Below are 25,353 nucleotides of genomic sequence, written 5' to 3' on the forward strand. Positions count from 1 at the left end.
GGGGCTTTTGTTGTGTTGTTTGGTTTATTTTTGGGATTTATTTTGTGGAAGGAGTAGGGCCAGTAACTCTATCAATAAACTTGTGGTATAAATTAGATGACATATGTCACTATATGTTATTTCAAAACAGAAAGAAGTTGAACTATAGAAAGTCTCTTTTCTGCTACTTCCCATCCCAAAGGACGTGAGAGTTCAGATCTGAGGGATGGAACCATAAAGGTCTGAAACACTTCACTACTCTTATTCTGGTTTGGCATCCTTGTTGAATTTTGCTCAAAGAATGAAGAGGATTACTTAACAATTTGGTTCCTTGTGGAAGGAATATTGAGTCTTTGCCAAAGCTGAACATCAGTTTTTATTCTCATTCATTTTACTTGGGCAATGATGGTGCTAGACTATTTCCAGTCAGGAAGCTGTTGAGCTGAAGTTAGCAATTCTTACCAGAATTTAGGATCTCTTGTGACAGAGTTATCTCTGGAAGCAATTATTTTGTAACTGGTCACATAGAGTCTTTGTAGTGTGTTGAGAATAAGTGCTGCAAATACTGCTTGGTCATCTGTGATTCAAGATATGGAAAAACAAACTTTGCGGTGAATGGATTCTCTAGGATCTACTATGGGGCATAATTAAGACACCAGATAGAAGAACAATGTCTTCAATAATTCAAGCCATCTGAAAATGGAAATGAATCCCTTTCCTGATTGGAGATGAATAAATTTGGAAGTGTCGCTTGACTTTTAAGTTAATTGAAAAAATTTTGTTATCAGGCAATCTTACAATGCACATAAAGAGAAGACTTCAGGAAATAAAGACTCAGTCAACAAATTTCTCAGTAACCATGGTTCTTCAGTCTCTAGAATTTGAGTTCTCAAAAATTATTATGTCTTTGTAACCTCTGCTGAATAAGAAAACAGAAGATCTGCATGATATTTTACTGTTCAGCTGACTTCTCCAAATCGTTATATGCTGTTTTTCTTTTATTAAGTATATATTATAGGAATATTCTTCTCACTTGAGGTCACAGTCTGCTATGCCTTTGTTTTGTATCTTCGCTTTCAAGTAGCAAGTTTAATCACTTAGGAAGGTACCTTCATGACATGCTTAGTAAGGAAGACTTCAACCCTCCCTCTAAAATTTTACTGACAGTTGTATGAGCTTAAAAGCAATGGCTGTAGCATTTAAGGAACTGTAATAGGCCTCAGTTAAAGGTACTAGAACAACAGTGCAAGATCATTAGAAGATAAAGAAAAGGAGTGTAATCAAGGTATCGCTGAAAATGAACTTCACCTTAGGTCCCTTAGTAAGGTCAGCCGATGATTTCCTGAACCAGAGTCTGGATCTTGTTTCATGGAAATGAAGAGGTTTGGCTGATGGAAAAATCAGTTAAGGAATTTGGTGTTTGGCATTTGTGTGATACTACATTCTCCCTTATGATTTAAAGAAATGGAAGAAGCAAATCAAGATTTGGTATGAGGCTCTTACCACAATTGTGTAGACCCCTTCAGTATAGTAGGTTCAAAATTTACCCTTCGGATGTTTCCCAGTTGTCCACTTCCAATCCAGTCCATTTAGGTTTCTCTTTAGTTACATCCTCTTTCTGCTGTGCTAAAAATAGCAGCCAGGGAACATGCGCATGCTTTATAACAATTGTCTTTGCACTTTTCCTTCATGCTATGCTCTTGTCCTTTTTCAACTTAGAGACACATATCCTATCTATAAGGAACCTGCCAACTAACGATAAATTCTTCAGCAACAAATGTAGATGATAACTGGAAAAGTTTCTGAACCATCAAGTTGTGCACATTAGTAATCTGTGTAACAGTGAGATTACTGTTACCTTTCTCCTTCCTCGTCTATATACTTGTTGCCTCTTGTCCTTAATGTTATTTTAATCTCTTTGGGGCAGGGACTGTATCTTCCTGTGATTAGCGTAGCGGAGCCCCAGCTATGATTGGGGTCTTCGAAAGTTAATGATGTGCAAACAAATACAAAACAAAGCCAAAAAGTTGGCCTCTGTGGATAAGGTACTACACTGAGTGAGGAGAACTGATTTCTGTTCCCAGCGGGGTCAGTGACATGCTGTGAGACACTGTGCAAATCGCTTCAACCCTCTCTGCCTCCATTTCTCCATCAGTACAGTGAGGATAATTCTTCCTTTATTAATAAGTGCTTTGAAACCTACAGCACAAAAGCATTATAAAAGAGGTAAGTAGTATTCCTATTAAGAATAATACTCAAATATTCAACTCTTGTTCACTGCTAACAGGTTTCAGTACCATTTGGCTGGAGGATGGCACTGTTCAGAATTGTGGATATAGCTTTATCTTTCTTGTCACTAAAAAGCACCTTGTTTATGAGTACTACCAAGGCAAAAAAAGAACTCAGAGGAAAATCAAACTTCTCCTCTATTAAGTATGTTCAAAACAGCACATGGAGAATGTGTGGGCTGTACCATTTCTGGAGCAACATACTTTCTTTTAAACCTTGAATTTTAAAATGTAGTGTCAATGTGGCAACACATACAAAGCTTGTGTGGGTTTTTTCTAGCTTTTGGTAAAAAAATTCCTGCTTCATTCTTTTTTGCTTCATATATTTTTTTGTACTTGATGACTTAACTTACCACCAATTCCTGGCTCTTCTGCTTCCCTGTTTGTTTTGTCAAAGCTTCTTTTTAGCTAATCTGTGCATTAAGAGGTTTAGAACATCCAAGATAAAATCCTTTTAAATTCTTCAGAGATACAGAAATTGCAAAGGGGGAAATTGAGTTCTGCCACTGAATTTGCTAGTGTATATACAATTAGTACTAGCCAATTACATAACTGTTGAGGCTCAGTCTGGATTACTCTCTTTTCATAAAATAGTTGAGGTCAGAGGTTATATCCCTATATACTGCACTTCTGGCTAAATTTAAAGTGTGGAATTACCTGATGGGAGAGTTTTATCAGATAGGTAAACTTGGAGAGCATTACGTAAGTGTCGTGGTGCTTTCCAGTTTTCCTCAGCAATCTTTATTTCCCCTCATGAAAATAACAGATTTTGTGGGGCTTGGTGCCTAGCCAGCTAAAACCATGACAGTAAGTTCTACCTTTTAAATAGTCTTTGCAGAGGAAAATGCCTGGCTATGTAATTCAAGTTAGAAAAGAGCTCTGGCTTTTGAGAATTCATTTGTTGGTTTTAATTACTAAATGTCTGAATAAATGCTTTCAGAATTAACACACGTAGCCTCTAACTTATAGGCGGGGAAGAGACATCTGTCTCATGGAGTAACTGCTGCCTTAGATAGTCTTACCTATATGTCAGAATATAGCAATGAACTTCATCACAGCTATGATATGAATGCTCTCCTTTCTTTTCATTCTGATTGATGGAACTTATGTTGCGGAATCTTGTATTTGAAATGAATTTTTATGAATTTTTCTGAAGTTGTAAAAAATAATTTATACTTATGAATCTAGACATGATCTCTGTCTCTCTTCCTATGCCACTGGGAAAAGATCTGGTAATATTGGGGTGCTAGAAGTGTAGACTAGGAAGCTCCAAAAAATACGGATGTGTCTGCTCAGCCTTGGAGAAATCATGTAGGTATTTCTGAGTCTTCTCTGTTACTCTTGCTAAGTGTTTATTCTACAGTTATTTGTTCTGTCTCTAAAGCAAGAGAAGGTATTAAGTAAAGTAAGAAAATGTTAACCTAAAGAGTTATTCTGCAGTATGTGTGGGTCCATCTGCATGTGCCTATTTTATATTTTTAAATCTTATTTTCAAATTAGGGATTACAGATAGGTACAAGAGAACTGGAGGAGATGGGAGCGAAGTTCTGTGTTGGCTTGCTGCGTTTAAAAAGAATGTCCTCACCTTTGGAATACAGTCTGCCTTCTAGTCTGTTGGATATTGAAAATGAGCTGATTGAGTCAAGCTGTAAAGTGACAAGGTAGTACACTTCTATAATACCTACTTTCTCTTCTGGGGAAAAAATTGCAGTTTCTCAAGTGGTATAAAGATGTTCAAAAATATTCTTCCACTCATCAAAAATAATGCTGATGTATTGTGACCTGTTACTTTAACAATAATCTGAATATGTTGGAGACCTACTGTGTTAATTCAGTTGTTTCAAACTTTGAAGGAAAACAATACAGACAGAGTTAGACTATATGTCACATTTGTTGCTAGGATAAACCCTAGCAATTTTAATGTCATTGGGGAGTTATTACAGGCCATAAAATTCAGTAGTAGGTCTTAGATCTCAATTGTCTCTTTCAAGGTGGTTTTTTTCCCTTTTTTTTTTCTTGCTGTGGTATTAAAAATACATTTAAACAGACTTAAAGTATGTGAGTTAAAGCAACTAAAAACTGTAAGTATTTCTTCCAGACTCTTTTTTTTTGCTTCTCTTGTGGTGGAGGTATATAACAACACTTGAAGAATTTAAAACGTGAAATAGTTTGGGTCACAGAAGAAATTCATATGCTCAGTAGCTAGGTTACTAAGTTGCCTGTTCTTAAAGGTGTAGATAGGCTTGCAAATGTATGCATACAGTGCATCTTTCCATTCATGTAATTCATCACCCAAGTATCCGCATGTGCATGGTAACTAAAGATGGATTCCATGTGATTCTAAATGTACAACCATATTTTTCTGAAAATGTGGTTGACAGACTAATAAAGCTGAGTTCCAGACTTGAAAAAGGCATTATATTGGAAAGGCATAAGGTTTACATGCTACAATATTTCTACTAATGTTGGCTGTAGCTCCAATTTAGCTAAAACAATAGAGTGGAAATTTGGGAAAAAAATGGAATTTGTTACTGCTTTTGGGCAGCTGAAATAAGGATGTACTTGATGCTAAGACTTTTGTTAGATGTAAGATCAACGAGCAATTTGTCTGTAAACCACAAAAACCTAGCAGAGCTATGGGGGGGCATCTGTGACACCGTATGACATGGGAATGATGTTTTTTTCCTGCATTCAGACCCATCAGTGTTACCAGAATGTTGAGTATTGAGAGAAACTGGAGCTTGTTCATGCTTACCACTTACAGATAATAATGAAAAGTGAAGCATAAGCTAAAAGGTGGTAAGAACAATAGGAGTAACGACAGGAGGGTGTCTTAGGGAAGTGGTTAAAAGTGTGTGACTAGTAGCTGTGATGTGCTAGTATCTCTTGGCTCCAGTGATGATTGGATCCCCCCCAGTATCATTTGCTCTCTAGTAGAACGTCAGGATGTTTGTAATGACTGATTTTTTACTGTCAGAACAAGTTTCATGCTTGGTTAAAGGTGAATTAGGGATTCCTGGAAAAGATAGTGTCAGAAAGTGGGTTTGGAGTAACCAAAGAAGAGCTTCCTAAGTGTGTAAGTATTGTAAAAGAAAGATTAGGGAAAATATGGCCCCACAGGTGAATGGGGCAGGAACCCTTGTGACACAGGACATGTAAAAGGCTGAGGTAGTGAGTGCCTTCTTCGTCTTAGTGTTTATTAGAAAGAACGGCTTTGAGGATGCTAAGGACCCACACTGGGGAAGGACTGGAGCAAGGTGGTTGTTAGCAATTAATCCATGAGGGTGGCATTGAAAAACGGCCCCAGATTTCCATGTAACTTTCTATTACTGTCCACCTCAGGCGTGGGAATCTCAGTCTTATATTGTCTCTTGGGAGATAATTACCATCCTAGTTCACGGGTAGTTACTGGCTATGCTTTGGAAAAAAGTCATGTGCTGGATTTCTGTTTGTTAATGTTATTTATGATGGATTTTCCTTACAAGAGCCCCTATTGAACTGAGGAATGTCATGTCATATACACAAGTCACTCCCCTTAGTATCTGCTAGAAAGCTAAAGACACATCAAAAACACTTCAGTATCAGAATGGGATAAAAAAGGGGGAGACGTCATGTTTGCTTTCTGTTTGATAGCAAACTTGAGTAATGCTAGATGAGAAAAGGAACAAATGGGAACACATAGCTTGTTTTAATATTATGAAATAAACCAAATCCTGGTGTATGAATAGACACACATAGTTTGGGCTTCCTTTACCAGCTAAAATACTTCATTAATAATCAGAAATTACTAATTTCTAGCTATCTCTAGAAAATTATTATGTATGAAAATTAATTGCATGTGAAGTTCAACCATGCTAGGGGCAGGGGGAAGCTGTCTCTGACTTGATTTATATTTAATTGCTGGGAGTGAAGGGCACAGGGACTGTTTTAGCCTGGATTTTCAGAAAGCACTGGTAAAAGACTTAATCCTACATAAACATAGTGTTGTTGGCTACATATGAGCACAGGTGAAATATAACATTAGGCTCATAATAAGCTTACTATTATTGAGACTCTATGTGGAAACACCTATAATCCTGTTGAGTGAAAAAGGTAACTAGTACTCTGCTTCGTCAAAAAAAAAACAGCAGGTTCAGTTCCATCCCAAAAGACTAGGTCATGAAAATCACAAAAATAATTGTACTGCAAGTTAATATTTTAAACTGGAGAGAGGTGATTAAATAACTTCATTCAGTGTATTAAAATTAATTTATATCTAGAAAAAAATTTTACAAAATGGTTTCCCTTAACATGACCTTTGGGTGTTGCACAGCTACAGATGGTGAAAGGTGATAACCAAGTGCTTCTGCACTAAAGAAATTAGAAGAGTGGGGAAAAAATCAGATTCTGTGCATTCAGAGTTCGTATTTTTAATCAATATGGAACATTGACATAAGTAATATTGAAATTTATTGGATGAATCTGTTAACATCTGTTTCGGTTTTTCTAAGTCCTGATGGCTTTATTTCTTAAAGTCATTGAATGTAAATCCAAGAACACTACAACAGAAAAATATGTAGCATGAAGTGAGAAAATAGGTTTCAGTATTGACCTAGCAAATACTTTCACTGTATAACTGTGTGAGAATCCGTGATGGAAAAACTAAACATGTAAATTCCAACAACTTAGTTTAAAATAGGGCATTAAGACTGAAACGTGTTGTGTATTTGCTCCTGGGTTTCTGAGCAATCTGGTGTCACTGCCCACAGCAGGGAGGTTGGAACTAGATGATTATTAAGGTCCCTTCCAACCCAAGCCATTCTAGAAACTATAATTTTGTTCACAGAACCTCCACCGTTAGCAATAAAAGTGCCATATAATATTTAAGTTTGCGCATTATCTTCTTTTATTCTTTGCCAAAGGGATCAATTCTGCCATATGTGGATTTAAGAGGTGGTCCCATTCTTTTGTTGCCAGAAGCTCAGAAGCAGAGTTCTGCTGTATGCCTTAGGCCATCAGACTTTTTGCCTCAATTACTTGGAAGAATTTGTCTAGAGCAGAGCAATTTTATTCTGCTCCCTAGCAAATACGCCCATGTGACAGTTGGTCCAGATATCCTCGGAGTCCAAATTTCCTGTCTGTGGTAGCAGTCATTGCATGTCACAGCAGAAAGTTCAAAAACCTATACTGTTTATTGATGATGATGCTCAGGGAGGAAGTCTCATGTTACTTGTTTTTAGGGTCTGGCTTCTATTCAGAACTTAGACACATACTGTAAAACAGGTGTTAGTTAAAGGTCAGCTTTTTTACTGGATAATGGAGGTACCATATTCCTCTATACTGGATATTATTAAAAATAAATTTTAACAACAGTCTGTTTAAATAAACGTAGTGAAAATCCACTTTGTACTGTCTCAGGAAGTAATGGGCAAGACCATAGTGGACGTTACTTGGCGAGATCATTCCTCCTCCAAAAAGAAAAACCCAACAAAAAACCCCAAACCAACAAAAGCATAGGATGAGGAATATTCAGTTTTTAACAACTGGAGAAAAGCATAGTTCAGCATGGACTTTCTACTGTCTTTCTTAGTTTGTGGGGATCTTTTGGGTTGGGTTGAGTTTGAGAAGGGAGGGGGTTTGGTTTGTGGGTTTTGTTGGGGGTTTTTTTTGGTGAGGGAGTGAAGTCAGATTCTATTTAAGTACTATTTTTATTAAATCACTGAATGAGTTTTCAAGGCTATTTTCCTTGTACAGTAAAAAAAAAAAGGCTGGATACTGCCCCAAAATGTTGCAGTTCATTCAGATTCCATAATCATTATTTTGCTTATATTCTTGGGAGATGGCTTGGGAGAGCACTCTAGAACATTTTGCTAGAAGGCTATAACTAATTTATGTAGATATGATGAGTATCAGTTCCTAGTGACACTTCTAGTAAGACTCAGCAAACTCTTTTCACACTTGCCAGTTTTATGATAATTAGATTTGGAGAAACATGTAGCTGGAATTTCCAGATACCGTTACAACTGAAGTACACAGGAGTTGGGCTGCGTTGCTGTGTGAAGTGAGACTTCACTGCTGTTTGAAGGAAAAAGTCTCTTGGTAGGATTTGGTTTCTTTCTTGTCCTCCCTGCCCCCTTCCTCCTTACCCCTTGTAAGGATCTGGCTAGTTTTCTGTGCAGCAGAAGTACCTCTCTATTTCTAGGTGCTATGAAAAACAGATATTCATTTACACCTCTTGAAACTTATATGTCAAATTGGTGAAAGATGTTGTTCATTTGTCATTTTATTAAATCCTTGTATCCAAAATGCTGACGTTTTAGTGTTTCTATATGGTTCTAGACAAGATACTAAAAAAATCTTGTCAACCAAGGTATCAATTTATTATTCACTTGAGTGGTGGAAATATACAGAGAGCCTCTGTCAAGTTTATAAAGCTGATTTCTGTTCCTCTTCAGAGACAGTCATGGGTCAGAATATAGTCACAGTGTCTTGTTTTATAGGCCCAAACTTCAATTGTCACTGTTCTATTACAGTGAAAGAACTGCCTACACTTTCTTTGTACTCACATGCTTTGCTGCCTTTTACTTGCCATTTAGAGACAAATGAGAACTACCTGCAGGTAAAGCAGATAAAAAGTTCATCAATAGGAAGTATAAAACAGAATAGTTTTTACACAGCTGTAGCATTCCTGTAGGGTTAGAGTAGAGCAATTACTACAATTGTGGTAATTTCCTTGATTTTTGGATGTTACTGGTATTGCTTTTTACCAATGCACAGTTTTAATGCTTTAGAGACTAAGCAGTCAAGTTTAAACACAGAAACACTGATTTTGTTTTTTGCAAATGATTTTGAGGGTTTCTCACATTCTTTTTTGTTTTCCAGGTTGTAATGAAAATGACCAAGTACATGTTAATATTTTAGTATTTCATTACACATAGGCTTAAATTTCCATGAGTTCATTTTGAACCATGTCTGAAACAAGAAAAATAAAGCAATAAGTAGATTTATTTCCCTCTGGCAGTGCACTCTAACATTATGTGATGAATTAAGCACTTAATTTTTCCTTAATTATTTCCAACCCATTTGACAGTGTTTTCACCCCAGTTCCAAATGGAAAAGATTAGACTAAATGTAATACTGATCTTGTATTGAGAATTATAGTTGTTGTGCTGACAGGTCTGATAAGGGTCTATATGCAATGAAACAAAAACATATGTCCGCAGTCATAACTGTTATGACTTACTAGACTTAACCTTTGCTCAAAAACTTGACCACTTTTTGGAAATTCTAGTTCACTTCAGTGATTCTTTTGAGGCTCACTGGTGTGTTCTAGAACATGGTGTGGCTGTGTTTGTTAATTTGATTTAATTATAGCAGAGAAGCAGACTGAGCTTCGGGATCCAGCATGTCTAGAAAATGGTAGAAAAAATAGACAGCCAAAAGGGGCTGGGCTGTGGGAAGGGGAAAACTTGATGAAAATCTATTTCTCACACTTAATTTTACACTTGAGAAAAAATATCAGACTGGTGAGGCAAGGAGTGAGGGATACATGCAGTGGGAGTGTATACAAAGTCTTGCAAGGGATTTCTGTCTAGGCTGTCTGATGGAAACTGGGTTTGTCCTGTTTTATTTTCTTCCCTCTTAATAACTCTTTAGACTTTGCCCAGACATTTGTATACTCCTAATCTTCTTCACCTGGGAATAAAGGTTTTTTCCTTCTTTCTCTCCTTCAGGGTTGGAGCTTTTCTTGGCCTTTCTTCCAGTACTTTACAGCTTTGTTAAAAGGAAGGCATCTTATACTGCAGCTGTTGTCCAGTCTGTCATGGTCTGAATGTTGGAAGAAAAAGCTACTGAAAAATCAGATTCAGAATTCCACTGGTGGGCCTGGTAGCAGCACCCATGCACCCGGCCCCTCCTCTGGCCTAAGTGAAAGTGATTGCTTTTAATTCTGTGTAGACTGTAGCATCAGAGTACTGTTTTTCTTCTCTAGGGCAAAATAAGGAAACTAGTAATCAAGGAAAAAAACCCTGAACAAACTGAAAAAGTAAGCATGATGAACAGCTTATATATTCTTCATACCATTCTTTAAGTTTTCTTCTACTCCAGGTGATATGATCCAGATACTACCACAGGCTACAGTTAATGATTGACAAATCCCAACTGATTGGATTCAGTTTTGAATTTCATAAAAGGTATTTCAGGGTGAGAACACATAGAAAAGTGTTGATGTTACTTGTGATTAAGCTGTGGAGTAAAGTTTTGTAACCCTAAAAGTGCAGATTTTTGAAAATAATAATTAAAGGGGATTTGGATGTTCAGCTTCTTATGGCTTAGGAAAGAGTTGGATACTTTCTCCCCTTTAACCTTGGAAATTCCCTTGAGAAAATATCCTCATTACTTAAAAAAAATCACATGGGTTAAGAGCAGCTGAACCAGACAGCACATGTAGTTGCACGTGTGATGTTGCCTCCTGCAGCAGGATTGCTAATCCCTAGAACAGAATATAGACACTAAAGAGAAATTAGAAGGGAAACTATGGAGAAACAATTCCTTTATGATACTTCTAACTCTCTCATTTAAGACTTTTCTTCCTCCCATAACAATGCAGTTTTAAAAGAAATCATTCTTCAGAATGATTCTTCATAATTCTCTCTCCTTCCTTTCCCAACTCCCCAGGTAGCTGCAACCCTCCATACTTTGACAGGGAGTATTTCTTAATTTTTTGTTCCAAAGTTTTAAAATTTATACACATCCCTTGTAGTCTCAAGAAACTGCTGATCTCCATGGGGTTGAAATTGGTAATGGTTACGTCTGCCTGGTGGATTAATTTTTCTGTAATTGAGTCTTGTGAATAATGAAAACTCCAAGTATGTCTTTTATGGGATGATTAAAATACTACTTTGAAAAAAATATACCATGTTAGTGAAAAGGTTTATTAACTTCTAATATGTTTGGAGCATTAATGGAAATGAAAGTAAGGTATAGTAAGGTATTATTGTTCTAAAAAATAGTAAGTGTCATAGCATGGCTTGGATGGGAAGGGACATTAAAGATCATCTAATTCCAACCCTCCCTGGCATGGACAGGGATGCAGCCCACTAGATGAGGTCGCTCAGAGCTCCATCCAGCCTGGCCTTGAACACTTCCAGGGATGGGGCATCTACAAGTTCTTTGGTCAGTCTGATCCAGTGCCTCACCACCCTCACAGAAAAGAATTTCTTCCTAATTGCTAATCTAAATCTCTTCTCTTTTAGTTTAATAACATTTCTTCTTGTTATATCCCTTTCTGACTCTGTAAGAAGTCATCCTTCCTCTCTCTTGTAAGTCCTGTTTAGGTACTGGAAAACCATAATGAGGTCTCTCTGGCTTTCATTCTTCAGGCTGAAGAACTCTAGCTCTCTCAGCCTGTCTTTGTAGGAGAGATGCTCCAGCCCCCTGATCTTCTCAGTGGCTTTGGCCCATGTCCTTCCTGTGCTGGGGACTGCAGATGCGGTCTCTCCAGAGCAGAGCAGAGGCGCAGAATCCCCTCCCTCACCCTGCTGCCCACACTGCTTTGGATGCAGCTCAGGACATGGTTGGCTTTCTGGGGTGCAAGCTCACACTATTGACTCATGTCCAGCTTTTCATCAGCAGGGCTGCTCAGTGACTTCTTCTCCCAGTCTGTGCTTACGTCTGAGATTGCCCTGATCCAGTTAGAGAACCTTGCCCTTGAACTTGTTGGACTTCATGAGGTTCTCTTGGGCCCAGTTCTTAAGCTTGTCCCTTTGGATGGCATCCCATCCTTCTGTTGTGTCAGTTGCACTGCTCAGATTTGTGTCATCTGCAGACTTGCTGAAGGAGCACTTGACCTCACTGTCTGTGTCATTGAGGAAGGTCTTAAAGGGCACTGGTCCCAAGACAGAGTCCTGAGAGACCCCACTTGTCACCAAGCTCCATGTGGACATAGAGCCTTTGACCAAAAGTCTCTGGCTGCATCCATCCAAGCAATTCCTTGTCCATCGAACAGTCCACTCATGAAATCCCCATCTTTCCAATTTGGAGGTAAGCATGTCCTGTGGACCATGTTGAAGACCTTACAGAAGACTAGGCTGATGACATAGGTTGATCTTCCCATGTTCACTGTTGTAGTTACTGCATCATAAAAGGCCATCAGATGGGTAAGGCATGATTTGCTCTTAGTCTGCAGCTGTGGAGAGGAGAACACTGTCTGTGCTCCTGATCCCTTTAACATCTTTCCGAGGGACATGAAATCCATTTTGATATTTCACAGTCTCATTGTTGCAGCCTCGTTCAACATGAAAGTGTAGGAGTGGTTGATAGTCCTCTTGTTTTACCAGTTTCAGTAAGCTCTTTGTAACATGATGAATGTGGCTCTGATAGGCAGCAAATCTTGCTAGAGAGGTTGGATGGTAAAAGGCTGCTTCCATGTGTCTCAGTGAGGATTCTCCAATAATTACCATGCTTCATGCACTTTTGGTGGCACTCATTCTCCTATGAATGGCTGATTGTACCAGTTTTGTACCATTGTCCTTTTCTTGTTCTTGGCTACTTATTGTGGAGATTTTCCAGCCTCATAGTGTCATATTTGTTATGTAGGGGCACACTGGTAGCAAGGGGAAAACCTCTTCCTTTTGCTCCAAGCAGAGATGAGATACCAGTCTCCCTTGCCTTGCAAATCATCCAAGCCTGTCTCAGGGTTGGATGCTAACTTCCTCTTAAAGCAGCACTGTCTCCCTGCCTGTGTCAGTGCATAATACCACACATCAGTCTCCTGCTTGGATTGCCAGATAGTATTCTGCCTGATGAACTCCTCACACAACATGGCAGCCTGCACAAAAGGCAGGTTATCTAGCTGGGCACACTTACACGCATGACACCTCTGACTTCAGGGCCCAGGGGGCCTTTCAGGTTCTGGAGTTTCCTGCAGCTGAGGGCCCAGGTAGTTCTTCTAGTCTTCAGCAAGTCTATTTGGGTCTAGGCATATAACTGAGGTGGCTGTGGTCTCTCTTGGTTTTAGCCTGGCAGCTGCGATGTGTAACTGCTGTTTCTATTATAGAAGAAGACTGCTTCCTCTTCCTCCCCAGGTAGAATTAGTGGCCTCTTCTGCATGCCCTTCCTGGGGAACTGCTCACCATGTCCTGACCGGGGCACCACATCCCAGTCATTTGCACTCTGTGGGGCCATTTAAATCTGCTGGCAACACTCACACCATGTCAGACTCACTCATGAGAGCTGGTGGTTCCTGGCTGGCCTCTAAGTTCTTACTCATGTTTCCCCTGACTGGAGGCCCTGCCCAGCTTGGTCTAGTGCTCAGCCCCCAGAACTTACTGTGGCTGCTGCTGCTGTTGTCACTGTCACCACTACGTGTGCCTGGCTGACCTTAATAATTAAAGTATGTTTTAGTTAATAATTAAAATCCATTGTAGAAAACAGTTATATTAATTCTAAATTCAGTTTATTCAATGGCAGGTGATGGAGAAAATACTCTTTTAAATGAAAGAGATATTCTTAAAGTTATTCATAAATTTGAGGACCATAGTATTATATCAGGTTTATTAATCAAGCATTTAGGAATTCATCTTTTTACCCATAAAATGTTGTTTAGGTAGGGTATACAGAACTTCAGAATTTCATACAGTATTCTCTTTTAACAGCCATGACTTCAAAGAAAATATACAGATTGTGGCATCCCTTACATTACAATACTGTAGGTGTGGGATAAACAAGCTCTGCTAATCTGAGAAAAATAATAGTTTCCTTTTGAAAGGAAAAGCAGGAGGTGTAGAAGTAGAGGAAGAAGGATTATTGAACAAGCTAATTAGAAAGAGCCCAAGGGAAAAGTTAGGAAATTAAAACCCATAGAATCAGCATGACAGCAGCTAAAAATATATCATCACAAGATACGCTGAGGGTGGGGAGCAGCAGGGAGGCAAATAAAGAATTTGATTAAACAGTAAGACATTTTTTCAGGTATTTGATTTCTATATTTCTTGTGATCCAGCCTCAGTAAAACAGTGGAGTAATAATTACACTTTGCAGATTCATGCTAACCTTTAGAATGGAGATTGCTGAAAAATTAAATATTCAAGGCTAACATTCGCTACATCAAAAGACAACATGTCATGGGAAAGCAAATATATGAGTGGTATGTGACACAGGTAGGATACAATGTTGTGAAGAATGAAAAGAAAGGAAAAGTGGAAAAAATAACCTTAATAAATATTACAGTAATGTTTATTTTGAGTAATAAACAACTGAGAAGTTATGGTGCGTTGCTCTGGATGGTAGTAGAAAGCTATGACTATTATGAAGCAGATTTCAGAGCAAGTTTTTATTTTAAAGGTTTATGTAGCTTTCTAAGTAAGATCTGTTTTAATCTTTGATCTATTCTAATGGTACTTCTCTTGAATAGAGAAAATAACATAATGTTGATTTTTGTTTTATTAAATGTGAAAAGCATCCCTCAGTTCTGGATGTATATGTGCCAGAGTAAAGGTCTAAAATGTGTTAGAGATTGACTTCTTATGACTGTTCATAGTGCCTGAATTTCTAGAAGTTAGCGGCATGCCTATGTGTTTGCACATACATGAGCAGGTAGAGCAAATGTATACAAGTATAAAAAAAAGTATATCGAATAAATATACTTGAGTGTTTTTCAAGACAATATAACATAGGATATATTCTATGAAGTGACAAGACACTTCAAAGAGGTGAACTGTGTGGTTTCCTTGTGTGTCCAGTTCTGTGGTTTTTTTCCGTAAGGTAGGCTTTGTTGGTTGCTTTCTCTGAACAGGATCAACTATATCAGTTTAAAATCCAAATAATGACATTTACTAAACAAAGTGGATAGAATTTTTTGAGAGCTTTACTATTCTATATTATACTTCACTAAGATGAATTTTTGTAGGTGATTACTGTAATGCATTAAACATTCCCTTGTCATTGGTTGAATAGTTCTCCTTGACATAGCTCATTGTAGTTTTATGTTTCAGTGTTCAGAATTATTACTTAATATTGGGTCAACATTCAGATTTAATGGCTCCATTGCCTGTGAATTATATAGTCTGTTCTCCAACTGAAGTGTGGATTCCCTGCATACGAAAACTAATGAATCAGTACCTGTGTTAAGTGATTAGAAGCACAAATTGAAAAAATCTGTGGACTTGTCAGAATGTGATACATCTGGTGAAGTCCCTTTCATTTGTTTCTTTAAATAAATGAAACATTTAAACTTTTTATTTCCCCAACTTCTTTTTTCCTTAGAGGAAGTGTTGGTAGGTGGCGACTTCCTAGGGCAGAAAGCATCACAGGATGAAAGCACAAAAAATTTGTATTCCTTTGGTGGTTCCCCCACAGATGCTTCATGCAAAGCATGTATCCTTATCATATGTTGGGTTCCCCATATGTGAAATGAAAGAGACTTCTTAGCAAAGGTCCTGGTTATTTTCTTCACTCTTTGTCTCTCCTAAATTGAAACAATTGCATTTTAAACACCAGTTCATTAACCAACAGTGGGTTATTGCCCTAGTTACAGCTTAAATAACCTGTGAAGTATTTTGTTTTGTGGATCTTTCTGTTTTGCATAGCTAATTGAGTACAGGCTTGTTTAGTGAACCATGATATAGATTGTTTTGAATGTAAATATTTTTTTCCTCCTAAGCTAGGGAATAGTTTTTCTCCCCAGTATTTGAATTAACTGTCAACAGTACAAAATGTTACAGTGTGGAATGTCATTGATGCTACAGGTAGAGGAAGAATACTGTGAAATCTATTTATATTGAGTGGAGATTGCATTTCAGATTTCAAGTGGTGCAGCTGAGCTCCTAAAGGGTCTTTAGAAAGAAGCAGTGATTAGTCCTTTTAATTACAAAGCCATAGCCAAGCTAAGTTTTTGTATACCTTAAGAGAAAATTCATTAAAATTAGTATGCAAATATTTCTACGTGTTCTGTATGATGTTTCTCAATAAGAACATTCTCACTGTTTTGTATGAGTTCTGTACCATTTGATTATTAGGTAAAATGCATTACAAAACCTTCCTAGGACTTAATATGAATGTAAAAATACTTTTGAATTATTTAGGAGTACTTAGTGCTTTTAAGCAGATAGCTTTTTATGTCCCAAGTGAGTAAAACGGGGTCTAGAAAACACTTTTCTGCCTCCCCCCTCACTCCTTCCCCTGTCCTAGGGAGGTGAGAGGATCAGAAAGTTGTATTTTAACCGTTTTCCAGTTAACACTAAAGGTGTTAATCCTCCTATTCTGGGGGGCCATTAGTTAAGGACATAGACTATTCTGTGGGCAGAGCATCAGTTCCCTAAATTCATTGCCTCAGACTTGGCAATGCTTGACAAATTTTAAGTTTTACCTGCATACAAATGTGTGAGAATCTGATAGGAGTTAAGTGATTCGTGTGAGAACTTAATTGTAGGTGTAACCATGACTCCCTTGTTCTGTCATCTCTGATATGTATCAAGTAATTGCTTTCAGTGCTTTTCAGTAAAGCATGTGTTTCAGTAAAACACAAGAGGTCTGTTTATACCCTACAGCAATGGCTGTGTCCTCTTGTAGTTGGGTTCTTCTTCAGCATCTTCTGATACTGCTGTATTTGCATGAAGTTCTTACAGGCCTTTAGTGTAGTGGATTTGTCGTGGCACATTTGGATAATGAGTTGTGTATGACTGACTGATTAGTTCAAGGCATTACAAGCTCGGGTTTGTCTCTCAGTTGTTTTACACGCAACTAAAAAGCCAGTTCCATTTCAGGTAATCTGCCCTTTATCTGAGGTAATTTTTGGATAACTGTGTGTCAGGAGAGGGACAGGGCACATGGTCTGAACGTGTTACTTTTCCGAAATATTACCAAAATATTACCAAGTAGTACTTTTAACATGATTCATGGAAATTCTTGTTTGTTATAGCCCCACTACATATGTTTTGGATGAAGATGAGCCTCGCTTCCTTGAAGAAGTTGATTACAGCGCAGAGAGTAACGATGATCAAGACGTTGAATTAGCTGATAATGCGGGTGATTATGAGGCAACTAATCAAGATGATGGACTTTCAGACTCAGATTCGACTAGGTTACTTCTTTCTTGAACCAGCTTTGCCGCCAGTAATAGAAAATAAAGTATCCTGGATTTCCAGTCATATACTTCCTTGATGTTTTCTTAAAAGGGGATAAGCTCCAGTTAACACAAATAACTGGGGCCTGCATAGCTCAAGGATAGTAAATTTTTCTGATAAACTTGCATTTGTTTTATTTAAGGAGTTCTGTGTATTCTTTAAGCCCTAAATAGATGAATTTATTTACCAGTTCATTTTCTACTAAGTAGTACTGCATGGCATTTTGTGTCCTTAAACCCTATCTTCAGAAAAATGGATTATAATTTGTAGTGTGTCAGACAGTACACAAACTAATTACAGTACAGAAACTAATGTTTTGTGGTACAGTTCTTTGAGTTGCTTCCTGAAAAATACATATGTACAGGTTTTCTAAATTAATTTGTGTATGTCTGTGTATATGCGCGTGTGTATACTGAGGTGAAGGTTATTTTTCGACATTATTTCAAAGATACTTGATTGTGTTTGAAGCAATGTAGTGCCTGGTCTGAAACCATTCAATAATTACTAAATTAAAAATGAGAACATGATGTATGAATTTTTGCAGTTGTTTCTTGCTTCTGATGATTTTGTGGTTTTGCCACAGTATTAAGCGAAAATTCTTACTAATGTCTATTCAGAGTTCAGGAATTTTGCACAGTGACCAATGCAGCCTGTGCTTAGAAGAACTAGACTCTTGTACAAAACTCACCCATAAAATAGGCATGATTTAATTTGAAGAAGTTTTCTTGTTAAGTGTACATGTCTACAAGAAGAGGTCAGGTATGTACACTCTGTATATTCAGCTACACAGATGCTCCATTTTTCTTCTTGAATATGCACGTAAGTTTAAAAATGTGCACTTTACCGGAGGCACAGTAACTATTTACCCAGTTCAACTGCTTTAAGGGGGATGGTGCATTTCGGTTTAAACCTTTTTTGTCTGATTGCAACCTAGTGCTAACTCTGCTCTGATGAGGAGATTGGACTGTAACTTCCTGAGGTCTCTTCCAGGCTGAATAATTATTCTTTGGTTCTGTATTCTTCATGTTTAAAGTCAAGCTGTCAGATATGGGATTTACATTTCTTCATCTTCTCCTGTCATCTTCTAGTTCTTATTGCCTCTTGCCTCTGCTTAAACTAAGATCTAATAGAGAAATGAAGATAGTTGTAGTCAGTGGTTGACAGAATTGACATGTTTTGCAATGAAAAATACTTCTCAAAAATTATTTTTACTTGATGTGACCCAGTTGTGGCATTCATTTTCTTCTGTATGTGCAAGGGCTTTAAGAGCATGAAGAATAACATTTCTAAGTTATAGCAGGCTTTTAACTGATAAGGATTTTGTGTATGTTTGTTGTTCCAAGTAAAACTGTATTTTGGAGGGGAAGGGTGCCTTCAGTAGAGGGATAAAAAATAATGAAATTTATGAGAATTAACTGTATCAGTGATTTTCAGCCAGGAGATGGATTTGCACCAGGATCTGTTCTTTCAAATTCAGCATTGTTTGGTAATGCCTGTCAGTATCATCCTGATTCTGAAATTGAGGAAGGGGTTTTGATCCCTTGTTATATGCTGCTGTATTTTTGTTTAAAGGCTTAAATTTATATTAATAAAAATGCAGAGAGATGTAAGGATGGAAAACATGGAAGAGCTGGAAGCATTTAGTCTTGTCCCTTTATAAGTTTTTCTCTGTTGTGAAAATTATCTTTCCTTGTGTTCTGTGAACTTCTGTAAATAAGAAAATTTATTTATTACCCTATTGAAGAAGAGCCCTCTGCATTGAAAGTAGAGGAATTTGTTAATCTGTCAAATGGAAGAATTAACCTTACCACAGAATTTGAAGTATCTGTCAGTCCAATGACAGCAGTTCAGAATGCTCATATTGCCCTGTCAGTCTTATACTACTTATCTGCATAAATAGATTTTCATCCTTAAGGACTCCTACTTCAGGTGGAATAGTATTCATAAATAAAATTATTCATAAACAATTTCACTTAAGTTTCAGAGAATTCAGGTTGCCACATGTCTGTTAACTCCATTGTGCATGTCTTCTTGGGTTTCATTTGAATTTGTATTAATCTTGGAACACTATTTTTGTACTACTGGCAAGACTAGAAATATACTTCATCCATTTAGAAAGAATTGTGGCTTAGTAGCACAAAATTGTCTTTTCCTCCTGAGTACATATGCATATTTGTTCTTCTCATGCCTCCTACAGCTTTTAATCTGTGCAAAGAAAGAGTTATCAGTTACATAATGTCTCAGGATAACGTGTTTATTCATTAGATTCTAAAGCAGTTATGCATTGGATGTCACTTACATGTTAGATGTCACTGGCAGCTGTTGTTCTGAACTTCTACCAGTGCAATTCTAATGCAAGAGATGAAACTGTCGCTATCTTACACATTGTTGAAAATTCAAAGGTTGTTACTTCTTAAACATTTTCCAGTACTTGCCTGTCGAAAGGTAAAGTCCCCATTCGTGCTCACAGGGATGCCAGTTCTTGGGAAGAACTGCTGCAGTGATACCTGCTCCATAGTTGTCCTTTCTCTGATACCTGTTGCCATTGTTGCAGTGGTGTTGACAGACACATGCTGGTGCCCCCATTTATGTGTTCTGGTGGCAATCTGGTGTTTAGCTGAAAATGGAACAGCTAACACTTTAGCACGCATTCCATTCTGTTTCTGTGGCATTCACCCTGAATAAATGGGCAGAATGATAACAAAGAATGGCAGCATCTTGGACTGTCACATGTCAGTCATCGAGCATGGTCTGTCCCAGACTGTCTTTATTCTATGCATTGTCATTTCAGTGTGGCTTTGGTTTAAAATGATGCTGTTTGCTGTAAGCATGACTGGTTCTGTATAGGCAAAGAACATATCCCTAGATCTTCCTCCGGTAATAGCAACAAAGAAGACTATCAATACTAATTACATCTGTGTTATTTACTGTCTTGCTTCTACCTAATTGCTGGACGATGAATCACTCTATTCCTGTTCTTGAAATAATTCAAGTTGCATCACAAATTTTGATACTGTGTCTTCACTGGTGACATCCCCTTATAACTTACAGCAGTTTGTGCCAAAATCTTGCCTGGTCATTTTTCAAGGTGGATTGCTTTATCAGCCTGACTTATCAGGGAGTTTGGTTTGAATCTCAAATAAGACTGCAGAAGCAGTAAACGCTGTTCACAAAATGCAAAAATACAAGGTTTCAGATAATATCTGTTGTAATGCTGTGATAGATATAATTGTTGCAGTGTTATTATGCATGCCCCAAGTACCAATACTTACTAATAAAAATGCATAATAAAGAATTAATTGCAATCTTTTGCTTCCCTGTTACTGGTTAGTGATGATTAAGGATTTCTCATCCAAGCGTTTGTAGCCATGTTCTACCTGTAAGGATAGCAGTGTGCTTAGCATTTTAAAAAGGAGAATATTTTGTTCTCTGTGAAATTAAAGTCAGTGTGCTACAGGCTTAGAGTAGCATTTGCATATTAATTGACTGAATTATAACTATCTAAAATTTTTTGAGATTCAGCAGCGTTTGTAAAACTTAGGATGACACTGGGTGAACCACAATGAAGGTGAAGGCGGAGCACACAGAAGAGCCTTCTGATGAGAGTCTTTCCTTCCCACACAGTTAAGTCTGATCTAGGAAAGGCACAAGTTTATTTGTCAATAAGTCATACCTTTACAATTCAACTCAGACTACAGTTGAGTTATGTTTATTATATATGTTTTTGTAGTGGCAATTTTAAGATTTCAGCAATTTTTTGAGGGAAAGCTCAGGCTAAAGTGAGATCTAGTTTTATGCAGCTGTCTGAAAAGAGCAAGTGATTACTAGGAATCACTAATATAACTTTTGCAAATACATTTGCAGGTTATTTAACTACACCTGTCATACTACTTTAAGTTGAACAGCTTCACAAACTTTGTTGTCTAAACAGTTTTAAGGATCTACAGTAGTCACGGTGACAAATTAGGGTGTCTTTCTTTGATCTCAGTGTTTCTAAGGTCATCAGGATAAGTCATTTGAGATGTGAGCTCACATCTTGTTTGCTTATGTAAACTAAATCTAGGTTGCTTTGAAAGATGGGCTTATAAATGCCAAACAACTGTGACACCTAGTAAAGAATACATTGTCCTGGCTACTTTTAACAGTATCACGTAAACAATTCATCTAGTTCCTATACAGTACTTCATAACTATGAAAGACACCACCGTATTTCTTTTTGTTAGAAAAAGTTAGGTGCTGTATTTTTTTGCCTTTTTTAAAACCAAAAAACCCCAAACAGAACAAAAAAAAATCCCACCAAAAATTTAGTTAGTACACTCAGTACAGCTCTTACTAGAGCTCTTACACAGCTTTTGAAGCAGTTCAGAAAGAATTTGGTGCAAAATAGGGGTTATCATCAAAGGAAATGGCACACCTAGGATTTATTGATCCAAGTTATGTGGTTATGAAATACCAACCAGGTGCTGCCTCTTGTTGCCCCTGCAGCATTCTTACCACAAGATGTTTGTGCTTAGTGTGTGCCCTTCTTTCTGGCATGGGGTTATTTCTCATGCAGCTTTTTTCATGGCAGATTGGAAGAATATATACTAGTGGCACCTCATTATTACATAACTACTGTAAATTTTCACTGGGCTGAATGCTAACTAATAAAAGAATCTGACTAATAAAATTCCACAATAGTACTTCCATACATTAAATGCTGCTCTTAACATGGAGAGGGGAGATTGACTTTAAATGACCTGAAACAGGACTTCTCTTTGCACTGTCCCTCCAGACTTACAAAGTTAAGATAATGAATTAGTAAGGTAGCATAAAATGCTCTCAGATGATAGCATTGCATTCATGCTCATTTTGTTCTCAAAAGAAAGTGGGCATAAGATTTCAGTACAACCAAGACTTGAAGCACAGTGTAAGGAAGACAAATGATCTTTAATACTTTGTCTAGTAGTTGCTTAATAGTACCATATTTACATAAATCTTAGTGATAGTCCAGTTGACCCCTCGGATTAAAATGGTTGAGTTGTACATTTTATGAAGACAAACAGAAATTAGATGTCCTGCACAAACCTTCAGCCAACGGTCTGCCTTAATACTTGGCTTTGATCATCATCCCACACAATTTAGTACCTTACACTGCCAAGTGAAGAGTCCCAAACTGGGTCAGACAGTATTCCAAAAAAATAAATGCACTGGGTTTTTGTCCTTTGAAGTTGGTCGCAGAAATTTCCGATTCTCTGCAACAATCATACGCCTGTTCTGGCTTTTGCGTAATCACAAAAGACAAGTTCAATTTAAAAGGACTTTGTGCTTGTGTATACACTTTTACACCTGTTCAGTTTAATCCATGTCTGCTCTAGGTTACTTTGCTCTTCTAAAGCATCCAGTCTAGTCAAGTCAGTCCTTTAGCTTAAGTGATGAGCCAGTGACATTTTCCTCTTCTTTTGGGTCTAACCTCACTGTTGACAAAACCTTTCTGTTACTAATCCCATCAGTCAGTATTGCTTGAAAATGCTGCTGTTATCAAATGTACACTTGATTGTGTTCCAGAATGAGAGTCCCCAAATCATCTCTTTAAGTATAGTAGCTCATTTGTCATTATGTCAGGTACTTGTTCCTTTTGTCCAAAGACTAAATGTGTAGAACATAAGTAGATGATATTTTAAAAGAATAATTTTTCAGATTTGTGAGTGAATTCAGAGACATATTAACTCTGAAAATCCCTTTATGCTAAGTACTTGGACCCAAAACCTAATAGGGAAATAGATAAAATCTGATGTACTCATGCAGGGGGCCTCCTGGTCAGCTAATTCTATAAGCAAGCCAAGCTACTTGGCATTCCTTCTCACACAGCTTCCTGTGTTGAGAAGAAAATGCTGTCCGTCACAGCAGAGGAAGAAGTCTTCATCTTGACATCGTCTACCTTGCTGCATTTGCCTCACAAACTCTAGAGACTGGTGGGCACATTTTCCTCTGCCTCTCAGCTGTGCTCTATGGTACAGTGAGAGGGACAGAAAGATAAATTACAGCTAGTCAGTATTAAGGGTCACACAGACTAGTGCTTAAGAAGATCCACGCTCCCGCATGACTTGTCCACCAGGGCAAGGCGGCAATGGGCAAAGTGCCCACAGGCAATGAAGGAAAATGTAATAAGAAGAACACAGTACCATTTGGTTTCTAGTCTGTGAACAGTAGAGGCAAATGGGTCCTGAGTAATGACTTGGCCACCTGTGAAATCCCTTTCCACAATTCTTGTGTGAGCTTCCTACCGCACCATAGCTGGGGGCCCTGATGGGGCACTGGTGCCTGAGCTGGGGCCAGGCTACTGACACAGATGTGAGAACATCCCCACAGTGGTATGAAAGGTAATGCTGGAGGTGTGAGCAGGGTTGTCGAGATGGGGTCATTGACCAATCAAGGATTCAAGAAAGAGAACACCAGCATAGAAATGTTAGGGGAAAGCCGGGCAACAGGTAGGTAGGAGTCACTGGCTGAGCCATTGGTGCCAGTGGGTGCCAGTGGGTGGCAGGTGTCTCTCTGTGGGTCTGAGCATTGCATGGAAGCCCACCTTGCACACAGGACCAATGCCTGCCTGGACTCCAGAGCATTCTTGAAGTGATCAGCAGACTTGGACTTAGAATAGCAGATCACTAAATCCCAGCTGCATTTTGTCCATGATAGGCAGTGAGTAAAAACACAGAATCATAGAATTGTTTCAGTGGTAAAAGACAGCTAAGATTAACCATTAACCTGACAGTGCCAAGTCCACCACTAAACCACGTCCCTAAGCACCACATCTGAGCACCTTTTAAATAGCTCCAAGAATAGTGACTCAAGCACCTTCCTGGGCAGACCATTCCAATATTTAATGATCCTCCCTAGTATCCAAAAAAAACCTTCCCTGATGCAACTTGAAGTAATTTCCTCTTGACCTGTCACTTGTTACTTGGGAAAAGAGACTGATCCCCACCAGGGTACAACCTCCTTTCAGGTATTTGAAACCAGGATCAAACTACAAAGTCATTCCTGTTAAATTTAGTGATTTACATCACAAGGATTTATGTTCACACTTAGCAGGTGCTCATACAAATGGAATAATACAATTGGAGTCCAACAACAAAACTTCAGAAGCATTTTCAAATTTGAAGGTAGAAAGAATGTGTCTGAGATCCCAACTTTGTGTGGGAAGCCTTATGTGTTGATTGAGCTCTGGGGTTTGCAGGAAGAAACATTTATGCCAAGTGTATCTGCTGGAGACTGATTAACTCTCAGGAAATTTGAAAAGACATTTTCTCATTCCCAGCTGAAAGATTTGATATCTCTCTAAGTGTTAAGGATTTAAATTGTTCCAAAAGAGGAAGAGAAGAGGTTATGATATGGCAAAGTAAGGATATGGCAAAGGGATTTAAAAAGCTTAAATGTACTTATTTTTAATGGATAAAAACAAGAGGGAGAGGGGAACATGACACAGTTTAGGTAAAACAAATTCTGTATAATTTCTGTGATCACTAAAATTCTGAGTTTCTAAAATTTAGTTCCTCAATGAATTTTTAAGCTAATAAAATTTTGGTGTTGTCTTGATTGGAAAAAAATATTCCTGGTATGCAGGGAGAAGAAGCAGTACAGTACTGTTTCCTGCAAAAGACCACTTAACCATGTTAAGGCTACAGCCATGTACAGCTTGAACTCTAGCCTGTTTTCTTTTTTTTAGTGACATCCTTGAAAACTTCTTTTGTAATGTAGGTCAGTGCATCTTCCAGCCCAAAGTTGGTAAGATGGGAAGGGAATTTATATTACGTCATGTAAGGAGAAAAAATTTTGATTGCTATAATAAGAGCTGTGATTACTGGTAGTACACTTAGAATGCATTGCCTGATAGTATTACATATGTAAAAGGTTCACATGCCCACATGATGCCAGTTGTTATAATAATCCTCTGAGAAAGGGGAATTATAAAACCATATGTAGCGGGTTCAGTTCGTAAACTG

General features: G+C 37.9%; 1 protein-coding gene across 5 annotated transcripts in view; it reads left to right on the forward strand.

The window, feature by feature from the left end:
- The window catches only part of AGTPBP1 (ATP/GTP binding protein 1), a 65,083-nt gene extending 44,410 nt beyond the window's left edge, over positions 1–20,673 (forward strand). For 2 of the 5 annotated variants that reach the window (XM_017740445.1, XM_008638421.2), the window contains exons 26-27: positions 3,768–3,928; positions 17,164–20,673. In XM_017740445.1, coding sequence (XP_017595934.1) covers positions 3,768–3,928; positions 17,164–17,341 — 339 coding nt within the window. In that variant the 3' untranslated portion in view covers positions 17,342–20,673. Of the gene's footprint in view, positions 1–1,906; positions 2,206–3,767; positions 3,929–17,163 lie in introns of those variants that run through there. The other 3 variants (XR_001864021.1, XR_001864022.1, XM_017740446.1) reach the window with 3 other exon arrangements.
- The last annotated feature ends 4,680 nt before the right edge of the window (positions 20,674–25,353 follow it).

Source organism: Corvus brachyrhynchos, unplaced genomic scaffold (genome assembly GCF_000691975.1).
Source record: "Corvus brachyrhynchos isolate BGI_N302 unplaced genomic scaffold, ASM69197v1 scaffold37, whole genome shotgun sequence".
Classification (NCBI taxonomy): Eukaryota; Metazoa; Chordata; class Aves; order Passeriformes; family Corvidae; genus Corvus; species Corvus brachyrhynchos.